The sequence below is a fragment of the Melanostigma gelatinosum genome (assembly GCF_949748355.1).
Source record: "Melanostigma gelatinosum genome assembly, chromosome: 21".
Lineage (NCBI taxonomy): Eukaryota > Metazoa > Chordata > Actinopteri > Perciformes > Zoarcidae > Melanostigma > Melanostigma gelatinosum.
In genome coordinates this window covers 1,948,205-1,967,268 of record NC_136654.1, presented here as the reverse complement: position 1 = coordinate 1,967,268, position 19,064 = coordinate 1,948,205, and the positions used below count along the sequence as shown (strand labels likewise).

Genomic DNA, 19,064 nt, shown 5'->3' with positions numbered 1-19,064 from the left:
AAAAATTAAATAATTTCAGGGCGACACAAAGATGAGGTTCATCTAAACAGCAGCTGATAGAATGCACAGGTGCTGCTGGGCAAACTGGTTTAGTAGGAATGTGGACTGTGAATTGCTGATCACATGGATTCATGTGATTCACAGTGTGTGGTTTGTGGTTTTTGGTTCATATTTGTGACTTTAATTAACTCCCCCTGCTTATATATTTATATGTATATTTACAATAAATCAGTAAAAGAGAGTTACTGCGTAGTCCGCTCACGTGTCATGCTTCAAGTCAACAACACAGAAAGTCACCTGATAAGATACAAGACTGACCTCCGACCTGGTTTAATGAACTCTCTCATGGTTCTCTGTATCTTTGCTGGTGGAGAACAATAGTAAGTCTCTAAATTCAGCTGAAGAGTTTTGTTCCAAAAACAACAAACAACGAAGAAAAACGCTTTAAAAATACTTCGTAACAAGTACAAATCCTGCGTTTAAATGTGACTTCAGTAAAAGTATGCAAGTATAATCAGGAGAATGTAGTAAAAGTATAATGTCACATGTCCCGTGTGACTGTTATATCATTTATATACTATATTAGTAGATTCCGCCAGGAGATAATGGTTGTGTGTGTGCATCTCTCGGTCTGTCCGCGGCTAATCTGTCATTCCGCTGCAGTGAACTTCATCATATTTTGGGAGACCAGTTCTGGCTGCATGCTCAAGAACCTCTCGTAGTTGCAGTGAGTCACATTTTCTCAAAACACCTTTCGATCGTCTGTCAAGAAATCATTTTTTTTCAATTGACCCATTGGTTAATAAACTAATCGTTTCAGCTGTACTTGTATAAATTGTTGGGTAGTTTAATTCATAATAAAACATCATATTCATGAGCTCTTTGCATGTTTGTATGTAAACATCTGTAAAGTAACTAAATCTACAAGTAGAAAGTAGCATGAAGAGATAATTCTCAAGTAACTCAAATTTGTACTTGCGTTACATTCCACCACAGATTTTTGGACACTGGAGAAAGGAAGGCTAACTGTCCCCCCTGCGTCCAGTCTTTATGCTAAGCTAAGCTACTTGCCTCCTGGCTCTGGCTCGATTCTTAACATCTGACAGCGGTGTGGACCCATCTCATCTGACTCTAGACTTCACTACTAACCCACTCATGTGCTGGACTTTGACTTTAATTCACAGTTGACATATATTTTCTGAACAAAACTCTTCAAGTAGAAACATTATGGAATGTGTTCAAAACCTTCTGGAAAGTTGATGAAAGTAGCACGACTGCGCCAAAGCTGAGAACAGAGGAAGATAGCACAACATCAAATGAACAAAGACTATATCCAGAACACTTAAAAAAAAAAAAAAAAAAAAAAAAAACTTAAATCTTCATTTGAATAAGTTATTCGCTGCATTTGAGTCCAGTGGTCCAGTTCAGTCACTGATGTAAGATATCAACAAAAAAAAGGTTTGCAAGCAGGAATACAACAAGACTTCCTATGGCAGGCCAACATTAAAGAACACGGAGTGCTGTACATTCAACCCTCAGCTCGGTGCATCTGTTGATCCACTGACCTCTCGTTTCCTAAAGTCTGCAGTGTCCTTTATCTCCGTCCTCGTCCATTTTTCAACTCTGCGCAATGTCCCTCCTGAGGTCCAGGAGACAAAGTGTTTCAGTGTACTCCAGTGATGTGGCAGAAAAAGCGATGAGGACGACGGTCTCTCATAGCGACGTGGACTGCTTGATGCTGTGAAAGCTGACCCGTGAAGGGGAGGTGGGGATGGACATGGCCTGGGTCATCCGGGCCCGGATGGAGTGCTGCTCCTGCCAGCGGTGGAACCGCTTCCTCGTGGCCGACCGCACCTATAAGTAAAAAAATCAAAAAGCTGTCAGCTGGTGGATCGCTGTGTCATCGTGGTACCGACGCTGCTTTACTGAGATATTACCACGTATAGTTCTGTATGTTTTGTGTCAGCAGGACTACAGGGACTACTAGCGGATCAGAACCCCGGGGTGCATGCTTGTAGTTTTTAATGTGTCTGTTTTTGCTCTTAATAATATTGAGCATGTTTTGGACAGGGATGCGGTGTTGGGAAGTAACTAAGTACATGAACCCTAACCCATGAGGTACTTGGACATCAGCGTTTCCATTTTAAACTACTTTATAACTTCTACTGAGATCATTTAAGACATGAAGTTTAAACTGATGACACAAAACGTTAGAAATGTGGACTTATTGAAGGGTAAGACAGTGTAAGACAGTAAGTAAAAATTAGATATTGATTCAAAAATACGATTTATTGGCTCAACTTTCGACTTACTCTCTCCAAAGTCTGACTTCATATCTCATAATTCAACTTAGTGTCTCAAAATGTTGACTTATCTCATACATTTTGTTTTGTTTGCTTCCTACAGAAACAGGCTTCCTTCCTTTCATATAAATCAGTCTCTTCCAATTCCAACATATTTGACATATTCTGTGAACAGACTCTAAAGCAATGACACGCTAAATCATTTTCATGATGATTAAAAAGTGTCCCTCCTCCTCCTCCTCCTCTCACTCCCAATCCAGAATCAATCGTGCCATGTGTCCCCCTTCCTCCAGTAATCACAACACACTGTCCACTGTCCAGCTGATCCCAACAAAACACCAAACAATGATTCTAACACACTCTTATTTTTGATGTCTCAATTGATCAGCTTGTCTGTAAAGACCCCGTTTAATCCGCCACACACACACACACGCACACACGCACACACACCCACACACACACACACCCACACACACACACACACACACACACACACACACACCCACACACACACACACACACACACACACACACACACCTACACACACACACACACACACACACACACACACGTTTCAGTGCCAAATGTTTTTCTTTCCTCTTGAATGTGACCGTGACCAGCGGTCAGCTGATATTACATCCATGTGTTAGTGGAGGAATAGCTTGTGAAGTGATGGTTCTTCTGTGATGAGATATGAGCTGGAACACCAGATTGTGATTCAGACGGAGAACCTTCCAGGCTGCCTTGATGAAACCTAAAGATCTGACGTAATCCGCATTATGGCGATGGAAAGGTCAAGTGATACTGTAAGTATCTTCGGCTCAGCTTCATCGTCATATCAGGGTCTGTTCAGAGACGTCAAGTGCTTCACAATAAAAAAAACATAGAAGCAACTAAGATCCAGAAGCCAAGAGGTAAAACAAGATGGAGCAGAATAGTTTCTCTTTAGAAGAGATTTAAAGGAGGATACTAAAAGTAAGGAAGGAGGGGAGGGATGTGAGTTATTTTTATTTTCTCGAGCTTGTGCAATTCACTCTTCGCTAAGCCCCGCCCCCGTGAAACAAGAAGGATGCGAGAAAGGAGGTTTAGGCAACTAAACTACTAGTTAGGTTTAGGAGGAGATCGTGGTTTGGGTTAACATAACTACAGAAGTGCCGTTACTGAAGTACACAAGTTACTTGACAAATAAATCAACACTGACTTTTCGTTTCAAACCACGAACAGCGTCTCCTGGATGAACGGCCAGTTTTTATTGGACGCTTTAGCGGTCTTTATAATTGCTCGTTCATGATGACGTGAAGGTTTTTGTGAGATATCTACTAATTGCAGCACATTGTTCTTCCTAGATATAGCTACCAGCATGTGTATGCTAGCGTAGCATAGAAGTGCTATCGCTAGTTAATAATATGCTAACGTACTCCGCTAATGTTAGCTCCACAGGCTTTTACATAGAAACGCAAAGTTTTAGAAACATGTATCTCCTTCCAACCTCGAGTAACAAGTATCAGTATCACACAAGGTTTAACCAAGGCACTTTAAATGTTTTCATCCCCCAAAACATAAATCAAATATCAAAAACATGGCACAAAATACGGCTACTACACGCAATACAACGAATGTACTAATAAAACTACGATAACTACTAGTATTATATATAATAATAACAGCTTCACACATTAAAGTAGCACATCTGCACGCTTACATATTCACGTGTCTGTGCTATTCTGAGAGGGTTTCACATCAGATTTTCTCCATGAGACCAAATTAAGGCCGACACTGTCATAAGGAGTAGAAAGTGATGTCACTTACAGCGAGCGAAAGGGAGCGCTGAAGACGGGGAACATGAAGAAGTGTCGGGAGCAGAGGGGGCGTAAACTGTTTGATCAATATGTAATATGTATAATAAGCGGATGTGAATGTGCTTACCTCGCTGTTTAGGAAGCAGTAAAACACGGACACAAAGAAGCCCTGTGAGGAGAGGAAGAGGGAGATAAAGAGAGGAACAAAATGTCATCAAAATAAAAAAACACCACATCAACGCTGATCTGGTTTTAATCCGAACACAGCAGCTTACCGTACACGTCCATTCAATCATCTCTGAGAGGAACACTCATTACAATTACTGCTCCTTTGTGTACCAAAATACGCCCACGCAGATAACATGACTCTCGGTTTGTCCCCGAAAAGCATTTCTGATGCATTTCTTCCTGATATCAAACAGAATTGTGAACTTGTTTCTTCAGTCTGACGTTTCCTCTACTTTTAATCGATTTCCATGAAGGCGGGTTTGATTTCCGCTAACCAACCTGAAGAGGACGACGCCTGAATCGAACGTCATTTTAAGTTGATTGGTGATGTGTTGCCATGACGGTGTCCGGCGACATTGAGTAAATTAATTTGTGAATGAAGGGGATTTAGTTTAAACATATTATTCAGCCACCCAGACGCCAAAGAGAGGCCATGAACGAATCAGAGATTCTCCCACATCGACCTGCCGTCTCTTCTGGGAGGATTTGTGCAAATGTTTTACTTGTAAAGGTTTAAGATTCACAATGTTTTGTAGTGAAGGTGGCAGTCGGAGCTTTAGCATTACGGACACAAATGAGGAAGACTGGAGAAAAGTAGAGAAGAAGAAGCCAGAGTCTAAACCAGGCGGCAACCTCCGGTTCTATCAAGTGAAGCGGATGCTTCATGTGTTAAAGCTGCATTCTCTCTAATGTCCACCAGGGGGTGGCTCCTCTGGTTGTATAGAAGTCTATGAGAAAATGACTCTACTTCCCTCTTGATTTATTACCTCAGTAAACATTGGACAGATCGTACCTGGAAGGACTCCAAAAAAGAGTTGAAATATATGAAGACGATTTGAGAGATCTCGTCTTCCCCCGGGTTGACGAAGAAGAGCATGTAGGTTATTCCCAGGAGAGGAAGGAGAACCAGAGTGGCCTTCACAGCTTTCCTGCAGAGGATCAGACAGAAAGACTGTCACTCACACAGAGCTGTTCACCACAATCCACCGATCGAGTTCAACACATGAATGATTTAAGAGGTGCGTGTCCGTACAGGAAAGTGTTAACTGTACCTGTACTGCATCGTCTCCGATGTGGTAGAAGCTCTCAGTTTGGTCATCAGGATTCTCACGATGTTGAAGAGGAAAATGAAATTGATCTGTTGGGACGATCGAAACGCAGCAGATGAATGTGAGGCTCCTTCATAGCGTCTATCAACGTCAGAGAGAGAGCGAGAGAGAGAGAGTGAGAGAGAGAGAGAGAGAGAGGGAGAGAGGCTGTTCTGCACGGGTTTAATAACGACAGAAACTCATCCCGTTAGTGTCATCGTACTTTATATTTATGGACATTTTCAGTGTTTAGGAAATAAAGCAACCTGCTGGAAACCAGTGACATTACTAAGATATGTAGGTGGAACTGTTTTAACTTCATCATGTGTGCTGTACGCAGCAGTGGGAAGTAATATTGATATTGCACAGTGATATTTTATACTTCTACTCCACTACCTCTCAGAGGCAAGTACTAGACTTATTACTCCTTTACATTCATTCAACTTTTAGTTACTTTGCAGATTTAGAATAACAATCAAACACACAAATCAACTAATAAATGATAATGCATGCACACACAGTCCCTTTAGAAAACCTCTCATGTTACTGCAGCAGGGTCTGACGGTCTGCCCCTCTCAGTCCTGGTCCTGGTTCTCCCGTCCCTCCCGTCCCTCAATCACAACTGTGCCATGAAAAACTAGTGAATAAAGCTCCTCTACATGTCATTTTGGTCATGTATAATGTATTATAAGGTCATTAAATAAACAAAGAATGTCCTTGAATCTCCATCCTTTCCTAAATCCTGGGCTCTCCTTTTCCTCTCTCTTAATTGGCCTCAGGAGGTTTGGATGGAACAATGACTTCACTCCCCCATGACTTCACTCCCACCCCGAAAACAACTGAAGCTAAAAAAAGAGCAAATTGCACACAGCTGCAAAGCCTCCCTGGCGTGTTTGCGCTGTAGTGTCATCAGCAGCAATATCTTTAATGAATTGCACATTGAAGCAGATTTATGATGCTATCAGCAGCAGCAATCCATCCTTTCACATTTCACCTCATTTATTTACTTTGATGAACATTTAGCCAACATCACTTCTGTTTTGTGGCTGGACTTGTAATAGAGAATGTTTTACATGGTGATATCAATGCTTTTACTTATAAATCATGTGATTAATTCTCTGTTTGTGGCAGCAGCGCGATGGTTGATGGTTCATTGTTGGCCTAATATTTTTGGAGGGGATTTGTTGACAATGAGAAAGATTTGAAATAATACCAGCTGTATCCTTCAACATTGCTAAAAGCTTGCTTCTCGGTTATCTTAAGTGCTTCTTGAGCTTATTTCCCCACAATGTGTTGAGAGACAAAATCAATTGGTGAGAATGATGTAACGCGAGAGCAGGAATACTTTCTGCTGACCTGACCTTGGCCTGAAACAGACCCACGGCAATGGTTGGAGATCCCTCCATTCCAGAGCCCTAACTAGCCTCGCGTATCAGCGCTCGCCGTGTTTAATAACATCCTGTGGTTATCCCTGACGGCAGCACATCGTGAAGGGCGCCGCAGCTCACAACCACGGCTACCCTGACACGAGACACCCGCAAATATTTCTGGTGACCCGACGATGATCCTGCAGGATCAAGAAACATGGCGAGGAGATAAAAGCCCGAAAGAGAAGCTGCTATTGTCAGCAGGACGTTTGTGCAGAGAGATATTGGAGGAGGCAGATGTATGCTTCAGGGGAGAGTTTGAGGCAGCAGAGACAGAAACATAAAGCGCCTCTAGGAGGGAGGACTGAAGAGATGAGGAGACGAGGGAACATGTTGTCTCTCTGACGAGGACGGAGGAAGGTCAAGTCCACCACTGAGGGAGACCCAGCAGGGAGGAACCGGCCCCAAACAACAGAGAAATACTCCAAATCACCACAGAGTAGAAGTAACAATACCACAGAGTAGAAGTAACAATACCACAGAGTAGAAGTAACAATACCACAGAGTAGAAGTAACAATACCACAGAGTAGAAGGAACAATACCACAGAGTAGAAGTAACAATACCACAGAGTAGAAGTAACAATACCACAGAGTAGAAGTAACAATACCACAGAGTAGAAGTAACAATACCACAGAGTAGAAGGAACAATACCACAGAGTAGAAGTAACAATACCACAGAGTAGAAGTAACAATACCACAGAGTAGAAGTAACGATACCACAGAGTAGAAGTAACAATACCACAGAGTAGAAGTAACAATACCACAGAGTAGAAGGAACAATACCACAGAGTAGAAGTAACAATACCACAGAGTAGAAGTAACAATACCACAGAGTAGAAGGAACAATACCACAGAGTAGAAGTAACAATACCACAGAGTAGAAGTAACAATACCACAGAGGAGAAGTAACAATACCACAGAGGAGAAGTAACAATACCACAGAGTAGAAGGAACAATACCACAGAGTAGAAGTAACAATACCACAGAGTAGAAGTAACAATACCACAGAGTGGAAGTAACAATACCACAGAGGAGAAGTAACAATACCACAGAGTAGAAGTAACAATACCACAGAGTAGAAGTAACAATACCACAGAGTAGAAGGAACAATACCACAGAGTAGAAGTAACAATACCACAGAGTAGAAGTAACAATACCACAGAGGAGAAGTAACAATACCACAGAGTAGAAGTAACAATACCACAGAGTAGAAGTAACAATACCACAGAGTAGAAGTAACAATACCACAGAGTAGAAGTAACAATACCACAGAGTAGAAGTAACAATACCACAGAGTAGAAGTAACAATACCACAGAGGAGAAGTAACAATACCACAGAGGAGAAGTAACAATACCACAGAGGAGAAGTAACAATACCACAGAGTAGAAGTAACAATACCACAGAGTAGAAGTAACAATACCACAGAGTAGAAGTAACAATACCACAGAGTAGAAGTAACAATACCACAGAGTAGAAGGAACAATACCACAGAGTAGAAGTAACAATACCACAGAGTAGAAGTAACAATACCACAGAGTAGAAGTAACAATACCACAGAGTAGAAGTAACAATACCACAGAGTAGAAGTAACAATACCACAGAGTAGAAGTAACAATACCACAGAGTAGAAGTAACAATACCACAGAGTAGAAGTAACAATACCACAGAGGAGAAGTAACAATACCACAGAGTAGAAGTAACAATACCACAGAGGAGAAGTAACAATACCACAGAGTAGAAGTAACAATACCACAGAGTAGAAGTAACAATACCACAGAGTAGAAGTAACAATACCACAGAGTAGAAGTAACAATACCACAGAGTAGAAGTAACAATACCACAGAGTAGAAGTAACAATACCACAGAGGAGAAGTAACAATACCACAGAGTAGAAGTAACAATACCACAGAGTAGAAGTAACAATACCACAGAGGAGAAGTAACAATACCACAGAGTAGAAGTAACAATACCACAGAGTAGAAGTAACAATACCACAGAATAGAAGTAACAATACCACAGAGTAGAAGTAACAATACCACAGAGTAGAAGTAACAATACCACAGAGTAGAAGTAACAATACCACAGAGGAGAAGTAACAATACCACAGAGTAGAAGTAACAATACCACAGAGTAGAAGTAACAATACCACAGAGTAGAAGTAACAATACCACAGAGTAGAAGTAACAATACCACAGAGTAGAAGTAACAATACCACAGAGGAGAAGTAACAATACCACAGAGTAGAAGTAACAATACCACAGAGTAGAAGTAACAATACCACAGAGTAGAAGTAACAATACCACAGAGTAGAAGTAACAATACCACAGAGTAGAAGTAACAATACCACAGAGTAGAAGTAACAATACCACAGAGTAGAAGTAACAATACCACAGAATAGAAGTAACAATACCACAGAGTAGAAGTAACAATACCACAGAGTAGAAGTAACAATACCACAGAGTAGAAGTAACAATACCACAGAGGAGAAGTAACAATACCACAGAGTAGAAGTAACAATACCACAGAGTAGAAGTAACAATACCACAGAGTAGAAGTAACAATACCACAGAATAGAAGTAACAATACCACAGAGTAGAAGTAACAATACCACAGAGTAGAAGTAACAATACCACAGAGGAGAAGTAACAATACCACAGAGGAGAAGTAACAATACCACAGAGTAGAAGTAACAATACCACAGAGTAGAAGTAACAATACCACAGAATAGAAGTAACAATACCACAGAGTAGAAGTAACAATACCACAGAGTAGAAGTAACAATACCACAGAGTAGAAGTAACAATACCACAGAGGAGAAGTAACAATACCACAGAGTAGAAGTAACAATACCACAGAGTAGAAGTAACAATACCACAGAGTAGAAGTAACAATACCACAGAGTAGAAGTAACAATACCACAGAGTAGAAGTAACAATACCACAGAGGAGAAGTAACAATACCACAGAGTAGAAGTAACAATACCACAGAATAGAAGTAACAATACCACAGAGGAGAAGTAACAATACCACAGAGTAGAAGTAACAATACCACAGAGGAGAAGTAACAATACCACAGAGGAGAAGTAACAATACCACAGAGTAGAAGTAACAATACCACAGAGTAGAAGTAACAATACCACAGAGTAGAAGTAACAATACCACAGAGGAGAAGTAACAATACCACAGAGGAGAAGTAACAATACCACAGAGTAGAAGTAACAATACCACAGAGTAGAAGTAACAATACCACAGAGTAGAAGTAACAATACCACAGAGGAGAAGTAACAATACCACAGAGTAGAAGTAACAATACCACAGAATAGAAGTAACAATACCACAGAGGAGAAGTAACAATACCACAGAGTAGAAGTAACAATACCACAGAGGAGAAGTAACAATACCACAGAGGAGAAGTAACAATACCACAGAGTAGAAGTAACAATACCACAGAGTAGAAGTAACAATACCACAGAGGAGAAGTAACAATACCACAGAGTAGAAGTAACAATACCACAGAGGAGAAGTAACAATACCACAGAGTAGAAGTAACAATACCACAGAGTAGAAGTAACAATACCACAGAGGAGAAGTAACAATACCACAGAGTAGAAGTAACAATACCACAGAGTAGAAGTAACAATACCACAGAGTAGAAGTAACAATACCACAGAGGAGAAGTAACAATACCACAGAGTAGAAGTAACAATACCACAGAGTAGAAGTAACAATACCACAGAGTAGAAGTAACAATACCACAGAGTAGAAGTAACAATACCACAGAGTAGAAGGAACAATACCACAGAGTAGAAGTAACAATACCACAGAGTAGAAGGAACAATACCACAGAGTAGAAGTAACAATACCACAGAGTAGAAGTAACAATACCACAGAATAGAAGTAACAATACCACAGAGTAGAAGTAACAATACCACAGAGTAGAAGGAACAATACCACAGAGTAGAAGTAACAATACCACAGAGTAGAAGGAACAATACCACAGAGTAGAAGTAACAATACCACAGAGGAGAAGTAACAATACCACAGAGTAGAAGTAACAATACCACAGAGTAGAAGGAACAATACCACAGAGTAGAAGTAACAATACCACAGAGTAGAAGTAACAATACCACAGAGTAGAAGGAACAATACCACAGAGTAGAAGTAACAATACCACAGAGTAGAAGTAACAATACCACAGAGGAGAAGTAACAATACCACAGAGTAGAAGTAACAATACCACAGAGTAGAAGTAACAATACCACAGAGTAGAAGGAACAATACCACAGAGGAGAAGTAACAATACCACAGAGTAGAAGTAACAATACCACAGAGTAGAAGTAACAATACCACAGAGTAGAAGTAACAATACCACAGAGGAGAAGTAACAATACCACAGAGTAGAAGTAACAATACCACAGAGTAGAAGTAACAATACCACAGAGTAGAAGTACACCGTTACAAGTAGAAGTCCTGCATTCAGAGTAAAATTACAGAAGTACTAAAGTATGATGCAGAATGGTATTTTATATATTTGTATTGCACAACTCTTCACTTTAAAGAGACACTTTAATAACAAACGCATTTTAACCCTCATTTCGTTAGTTTGCCATCTTTCTATTTTTAATTGTTGGAAACTAATCTAATCTTACTGTATTCTGATTATTAATGCACTGATGTTGAGGCATCATGTTGATGTTGCAGCTGGTAAAGTTGAGGCTAATTTAATAATAATAATAATAATTTAACTACTTTATGTGCTGGTGAGAAACCTAATCTCCAAAAATGCATCCTAATTCATTTTTGTAAGTCACATTTTGATTTAATAATCTGAACTATTCCCTCTGAAATGTATCAGAGGAAAAATACGAGTACCTCGAACTTGTTTTTCAGTACAGAAGTTGAGTGAATGTTCTTTCCACCACTGGACTGAGGACTGAGGTATTTTGGAAGCGCAGTCAGGAGGGAGTTCCAGAAGTCCAGAGCAGAGATGAGTAAAGCGTGTACGAGGAGCCGCTCTGAGCCTCCAGACGATCTGCAAAATCTGCAGGATCACTCAACACGGTGGAGCTGGAGGGCCGAGAGGCTTCACGCAGACTGAGCGTCACAACAACAGCGTCGCCCCGAATGCTGGAGGAGAGCAGCTGCAGGTGGAGGAGCTCCCGGTCAACACTCGCGCTTCACTCGGGACATTCTTCTACCTTTTGCTTTGTGTTCATGCTTACGGCATAACGTTTGTCAAGGGTGTGAGTTTTGATTTGATTTTGGAAGTTCAACCAAATAAGAGCCTAAAAGCCTCAATAGCAAAATTTCAGGGGTCTCAAAGGTTATAAGACGATTATTTATCATTTGTCACTAAAATGTCTTTTAAAGGTTCACTAACGCACAGTTTTCATCATTTAAACTGCAAAACATGTATTCACTAATATGACCAATGAGTGCGAGAGATGATGTCACAGCCAGACAGAGACCTCAGCTCTTATAATAAGTCTGTAAATAGTATATGTGGTTAAATTATAGACACTCAGACCTTTAAGGGCAACGATGTCCTCAAACCATGCATTCTATTATATCAGGCTTTCAATATCTACAGCCTGACAAACACATGCTATGTTCCTGGTTTCCACTAGGGGCATCGCTGCTGTATTATGGAGCCACTTTGTGTCATTTGTTCATGAAAAACAACAGTGGCATTAAACGAAAATGAAAAAAATGGTCCAAAATATCGTCACATCATCATTTTATCCTTTTAAACATTTGTTTCAAACTTTCATAGTTAGCACATGAATTATTGAGTTATGGCCAAAAACTCAAAAAGACCTTTGACCACCAAAATCCTGATCACGTCCAGCTGGACGTTTGTGCCCAATTCCTGGCGTTACTGTGATTTCACGCTCAGGAGAATGGATCGGACAGACGGACGAATAACCAAAAAGATAATGTCGCCGGCTCTGAGGCATGAACATAAAAAAACGAATTGATATTTGGTAGTTATGATCAGGACTAATCAGGACTCTTGACGGGGACGTTTTTGTCCTCTGAGGACATCAGAGCAGATTCGTTAAAGTTATTTTTAAGTTGATCTGCTGAATGTGGAGCTGGATGAAGACACACATAATGAAGTAAAAGCCAGGAAAGCGTCCCCTCAGGGTCTGGATAGAACCCAATATCAGAGACAATTCATCAAAGCAACAAACAGGACTGAACATATCTCTGGATCTCTTCCTTCGTTTCCAAGGATTCCCACATGCTGCAGAGATTTAACCGCTCGACAGGTAGAGTGGCAGAAGTTCACATGAATCATTCCTAACATGAAGAATGTGCTGCGGTTTTCACGCCCTGTCGGGCATTTAAAAGACATCGTAAAGACTAATTGTGTCGGCGAGTTATGTAAAGTACTAACAGGAGAAAATAGACTCTTACCACTAAGACAAGAATCATGGGACCTTGGTAGATGTAGTCGGTGTAAACACCAGCTCGCTTCCCAAACCAGCACCTGAAGCCAAACAGAAGCCAAACAGAAGTCATCCTTACTTCTTACGTTCAGATGTAATCAGCATTTGTTGGAGTTTCATCACATCAATTTCTGCTCAGATGTTAAAAACACGTGTTTTCCAGTCAGTAATTCACCCAAAATATGAAACATAGAAGATTGTTTTGATCAAAACTGAGTTCTAAAAACCATATTTTCCGAAAACAAATGGAATCCGTCAGTTTTGACGATTTCAAATAAAAATGATCCTGTTTTAATAATTCTGCACTGATGTTCTGTATTTCTTCCATATTTTCAACAAATTCCATGAAAAGACCAAAAGCGGTCTCTCAACACATTCTGACGTCCCGGCTCGTCGTTGGCGCTCACCCCCGAGCTCATCGGCTCCCGACGACAAACATCGTTAAAAATGGGTCACAAACGTCTCGTTTGAATAAAAAATAAAAAGGTTTCCGAATGTCCTAAAACGGCTGCTCGCTGTCGATTTTATTCAAACGAACAAGAGGAAATAGAGCATCTGTTGGGGACTATTTTCAGTGTGTGTGTTCATGGTCATGTAGGAACAATTGGGCCTGTTGGTGTGTTTTTAATGGAGCTCTATGGCTCGGAGGGAGAAGAGACATCGGGCTTTGACCCTTTACTTACAGTAGTTTGGAGAAACAGAACCAGCACAGCAGCAAAGCAATGTGCTGCTGTGGGCGCATTTGAGACACCAAATAGAATCAATAACAGTTTAAATGAACTCTATATTTAGATTATTTTCTCCTCTTTCCCTCAGACAGCCTCTCTTCAAAGACACCGGGCTGCATTGATTAAAGCAGTTCATTCTACCTCTCAGAACACCGGAGCTGCTGTTCTACTTCTGCCTCCATCGGTTCGTTTGTTTGTGTTATTGTGTGACTTTAGTGTTTTAAAGGGTCAGTTCAGATGCATCAAAGTCAGACAATAATAGAAACAAACGAACATGAATGATGACGGCAGCAGGACACCAGTAACTCCTGTGTCCTGAGGGGTTCAATTACTGTTTGAGTCAAAGGAGTCTGGTGGTTTCTGAAGAGAACAGAGAGGTCTGACACCAAGGTAAAGAGGTGAAAACACTCTAAATATAGCGAACACTTAACCGGATACTTCCTAAAATACATCCAGTGCTCCTGTGGTTCTACTCCTGTCTGCTCCTCCATCTACTGTATTATTACACCATGGAGAAGAATCTCATACAACCTCATTTCAAGGACTTAAACGAGATGTTTTTCAGTGCACATTTATATAATGCTGAATCCATTCTCTCCTGTCTACGAGCTGAAGAAAGAGACCACTTTATATCAATCAAACGCTAAGCACTCCCTCTCTAAGGGAGAATGCCCACCGGGGTAACCTGTCATTTAGAATATTGTACAATGCAAACGTGATTACCGGAGGTTATTCTTAGACATTAATCTCCTTAATGCAATCCAGTTCAACTGTTCCCTCGTGTGGTTTTGTTCAGTTTCTCTGAAATACTTACTTCTCATTGTCGTAGTACAGCTTCCCAATCGCCCATGCCACAATAATAGGGAATGGTATACCTGTGAGGCAACACAAAAGACAAATGGCAGATTATTCTTTCATCTTTTCCTGCTTTTCACATCGCGATATATCGCCGCAACGCGGAGTCTGCCAAAGCTCTGTCAAAACCTATTGTTGCTTGTGTGCTGTGATCCGCAGATTCCAGCCAAGTGTCACCCTCTGAACGTTTTCTCTGGGAATGAACGTAAAAGATGGACTCTGGTTGACGGTAATGCGGAGCGATCGTCTTAATTCACTGACTTACAGGAGTAAAGATGAAGCAGACAAGAAGATGTGACTTGACCACGAAGACCTTGCCAAACATCTCCGGTAATTTTCCACTTCATTAGCAACATGCTGTCACCAGCGTAACGTTCAACCTTCAGGAAGATCTTACTCTCACAAGAACTCGGATTACTTGGAAAAGATGTAATTTGTCTTGTTGTTTTTGCATCTCCTGTCCATTCCCCTCCGCTCCCGAAGCCTGAGCTAAAGTCAAGCGAAGCAAATCAAATTTGATCTTATTTATGTTTTCAAAATGTGCCGCCATCTTCCCCCCTCACACGGAGGCTTCACGCTGCCCTGCGGGTAAATGTAATCCAGATGGCACAATGCACCTAATCTCAGCAGCACATAGTTGAGTTTGACAGTGTGAAGCGGGGTGTTAGTGAACTCCACACCGAATCCTGGGATCGCCATCAAGTCGACTGCTCCACATTGTTGGATGAGTTTCGGTCTGAGCTGCAGCTTCTTTTCCTTTTCTATTGAAATTAAATTCACCTAAACTGACTGGAGTTAAAAAGAAAAGTTCCAACATTGTAAGGGAAACAATTCTTGCATTCTTGTTGAGCGTTTGATGAGAAAATTGATATCGGTCTCATGTCTGTTATGCTATGTACTGAGCTAGAGCCAGAGGGGTCTACGTAGCTTAGCATAAAGGCTGGAAGTAGCTAACCTGGCACATCACTCCGCCATAAAAACAATACTTTGTCCCTTTTAATTTTGTGTTTGTGTACAGATTAAACAAATACAATAAGTGTTGATTATTGATCTTTATAGGGGTTGGTAGGTTTGTTTTTTTACTTTAGACAAAGCCAGGCTTAGCTGTTTCCCCCTGCTTCCAGTCTTTATGCTAAGCTAATCTAGCCGCCCCCTGGCTCTAGCTTCATACTAACAGACATGAGAGTGGTATCAATATTCTCATCAATTCAAATGCTCTAAATGTAGGCTACGAGAGTATGATGACAAAAGTGATACCACTCTCATGTCTGCATGCTATGTACTGAGCTAGAGCCAGGAGTCTGTTAGCTTAGCTTAGCATAAAGAATGGAAGCAGGGGGAAACAGCTAGCCTAGCACGTAACTTTCCATTTCTCATACATTTTTGTAACAGCATACAATATTTAAGTTTACGAGGTTTAGAGCTGTTGGTAGATGATTTGAACTTTGGATGGAGCGAGGCTAGCTGTTTCCCCTGAATCCAGTCTTAATGCTAAGCTAAGCTAACAGACTCCTGGTTTTTTTTACCTTTTACATTTGTGTTTGTGGACGGATTAAACAAATAAAATATGTGTTAATTATTGATCTTTATAGAAGTTGGCAGGTGTATTTTTTTACTTTGAAGGATGCAAAGTTTTGCCCATATTTCCAGTCTTTATGCTAAGCTAAGCTAACTCTTCCTCGCTCTAGCTCATACTTAACACACAGACATGGGAGTGGCATCACTCTTCTTGTTTAACTCTCAGTAAATAAGCGTTTTTTTCCCAGAATGCCTCACTATTCTAAGGTTTTCATACAGCATGTTCATTGCTGAGCAGTAGGTGTACTCACACCAGCCGATGCAGATGAACATCCACTTGCGCAGCTTGTCGGTGGAGTAGGTGAGGACGATGGCCGTGTGGAGGTAGCAGCCCTCGCCAAACATCCAGAAGAAGTTGGTGGAGTGGAAATAGTTGTAGGAGGCGGTGACGAGGCGGCACCAAACCTGCAAAAATCAATCCTTCTGTTAAACATTGAACAGATTGTCAAAAATATTATACATCATCTTCCTGTCGAACATGTTTGAAAGCATACCACATGTTCTTTAAGTTACATTATCATCATTTCATCAGGACGTTGGTGTGTCAAAGGAAGCTACTCCTTAAAACAGCTGGTCACTGTAGTTTTTATGCATTTGTTCGGGACTATTTCCTGCGGTGGATTAATCCACTCTAGTGAGTATTTAACCTAAAACAAAAGTTTCTTAAGTGCTTCTTGTTGCATACATCAAGATCTTTGTTTTTAATAACCCTTAAGAAGTCATTGGAGATGAAAAAAAACAAGCAAGTAAAAGCTAAATCTGACTCGAAGACATGAAATATTAGAAGTTCATATTTAGGGTTGAAAATAAACAAATGAAATAAAAGATGGTCAGATAAAGCGGCACGTACCACGTTACTTTCGTGCACATCGGGGCTCATGGTCATTTGGACGATGAACCAGGTGGCGTTCCTCAGGATGAAGGCGGTGATGAGGTTCCAGTGGATGATGTTTCTCAGGCAGCGGATGCTCCTGCGAGACGAACAGAGGGGAATAATCTCTATAATCTCAGGTGTTGAAGAAGGTACTTAGCTTATTTTAGCTTCGCATATCGACCGGAAGTAACGTTTCTTTTATATTTCCGTTCATGTTCACATTAAAGCAACAAAATATAAGATGTTAATTCTTGAGCTCAAGCTTCATACTCACAGACACACTGGTGGGAAATCCCTGAATTAATGTCCTCGTGTATTTTAAAGAAACTCACATTGAAATGTACCCAAACTGACTGGAGTTCAATGAATTATTCAACATTTTGGGAAATATAATTATTTAATGAGAATAATTGATACCGCGCTCATGTCTGTGTCACAACAATTCAGCCAGAGCCAGAAGGTGATTAGCTTAGCTTAGCATAAAGACTGGAAGCAGCTAGCCTGGCACACTTGTTGCACTCTTGTTTGTGTCATGACCCGAACATCTCATGTTTTAATACAAACAGATGAATCGACCTCAGGATACAATTAAGAGATCTGCGTCTGAGTGAGCGTTAAAATAGAAGCACGCAGCGGACAGAACGAGCCAACCTCGCTCACAGTGGCGACGGCTTCGTTTCTGTCACCAGCTGACGGTGTTATTAGAATCACGTGATCTTCTGTATTTAAGCATGCAGCGTTTCTCAATAGGTGTCTCACTGCCGCTGGCTTTGTGCTGACTCGGCAGACATTTTCCCAGTGACTTTGCATTGTTAATAACCGTGGAGCTCTTAAGGAAAATGGCTTAATTAAATACAATAGCATGCATAGCAGCTCATTTCCTGCCACTATGTCACAGTGTTACTGGAGCTGCTGCTCGTATTACAAAGGCAGTGAATGTCGTGCCAGAAGTTTAAACAGTCGTATTCATTACGCCGCGTGACCTCACTTCCTTTGGCATCCTGCCGGTGGGTTAGCTCGGCCTGATGGGTAATTAAGAGGAAACACTCCTGCAGACAGAGCTTCGTCAAAGACACAGAGAAATAAATAAAATAAAACACATTTGTTCTGATCTTGTCTCTGCGTTTTGTGTTCGGCTGTTATTTCTTATATCACCAAATAATAATACCATATTTCTGCTGTATTGTTACTTTCTACATTATATCATATGCTGTATCGTTATTGTAATGTCTATACAGTATAATTATCTCCACCAGAAGGATCATGCGATGCGTCGCATGTGTGAGTGAGTGTGCACCTCTGTGTCCGTCCACGGTTAACCCCTCAATCTGCTGCAGCAGACTGCAGAATATTTTGGGTGGCTGCATGCCCAAGGACCTCTCGAGGTTGCGGTGACTCAGGCTTCTCTAGAAACCCCTTTCATTACTTGTTTTATACTGCCACTGACGTTGCCTGCTGACTCGTCAGTTTGCTCACCTTTGTATTGTTTTGGACGGTGCGTTTGGCTAACCGCTAACCGCTAACAAGACTAGCAGTACAGCTGAGTACCAACTTGTGTGTCAGACACACCTGGCTTTTTTTGGTTTGTAATTTAAAATGTATTTATTTAGTTTAACTAGTTCTTTATCGGTTTTGTGCCGAAATGTATAAAATTTCTGCTCAGGCGTCAATAAAATCTTACCTTTCATAGATTATATTTTGAATGAATGTCAGAAAAAAAAGGCATTTT

At 40.8% G+C, this 19,064-nt stretch overlaps 1 protein-coding gene across 3 annotated transcripts in view; it reads right to left on the bottom strand.

Annotated features, from left to right (window-relative positions):
• Positions 1-375: 375 nt before the first annotated feature.
• Positions 376-19,064, bottom strand: part of LOC306794700 (corticotropin-releasing factor receptor 1) — a 44,712-nt gene continuing 26,023 nt past the window's right edge. For all 3 annotated transcript variants that reach the window (XM_079292880.1, XM_079292881.1, XM_079292882.1), the window contains 8 exons: positions 17,312-17,432; positions 16,713-16,866; positions 14,843-14,903; positions 13,269-13,341; positions 5,384-5,469; positions 5,125-5,260; positions 4,231-4,272; positions 376-1,854 (listed from right to left, as the gene is read on the bottom strand). In XM_079292880.1, coding sequence (XP_079149006.1) covers positions 1,714-1,854; positions 4,231-4,272; positions 5,125-5,260; positions 5,384-5,469; positions 13,269-13,341; positions 14,843-14,903; positions 16,713-16,866; positions 17,312-17,432 — 814 coding nt within the window. In that variant the 3' untranslated portion in view covers positions 376-1,713. The remainder of the gene's footprint in view (positions 1,855-4,230; positions 4,273-5,124; positions 5,261-5,383; positions 5,470-13,268; positions 13,342-14,842; positions 14,904-16,712; positions 16,867-17,311; positions 17,433-19,064) is intronic.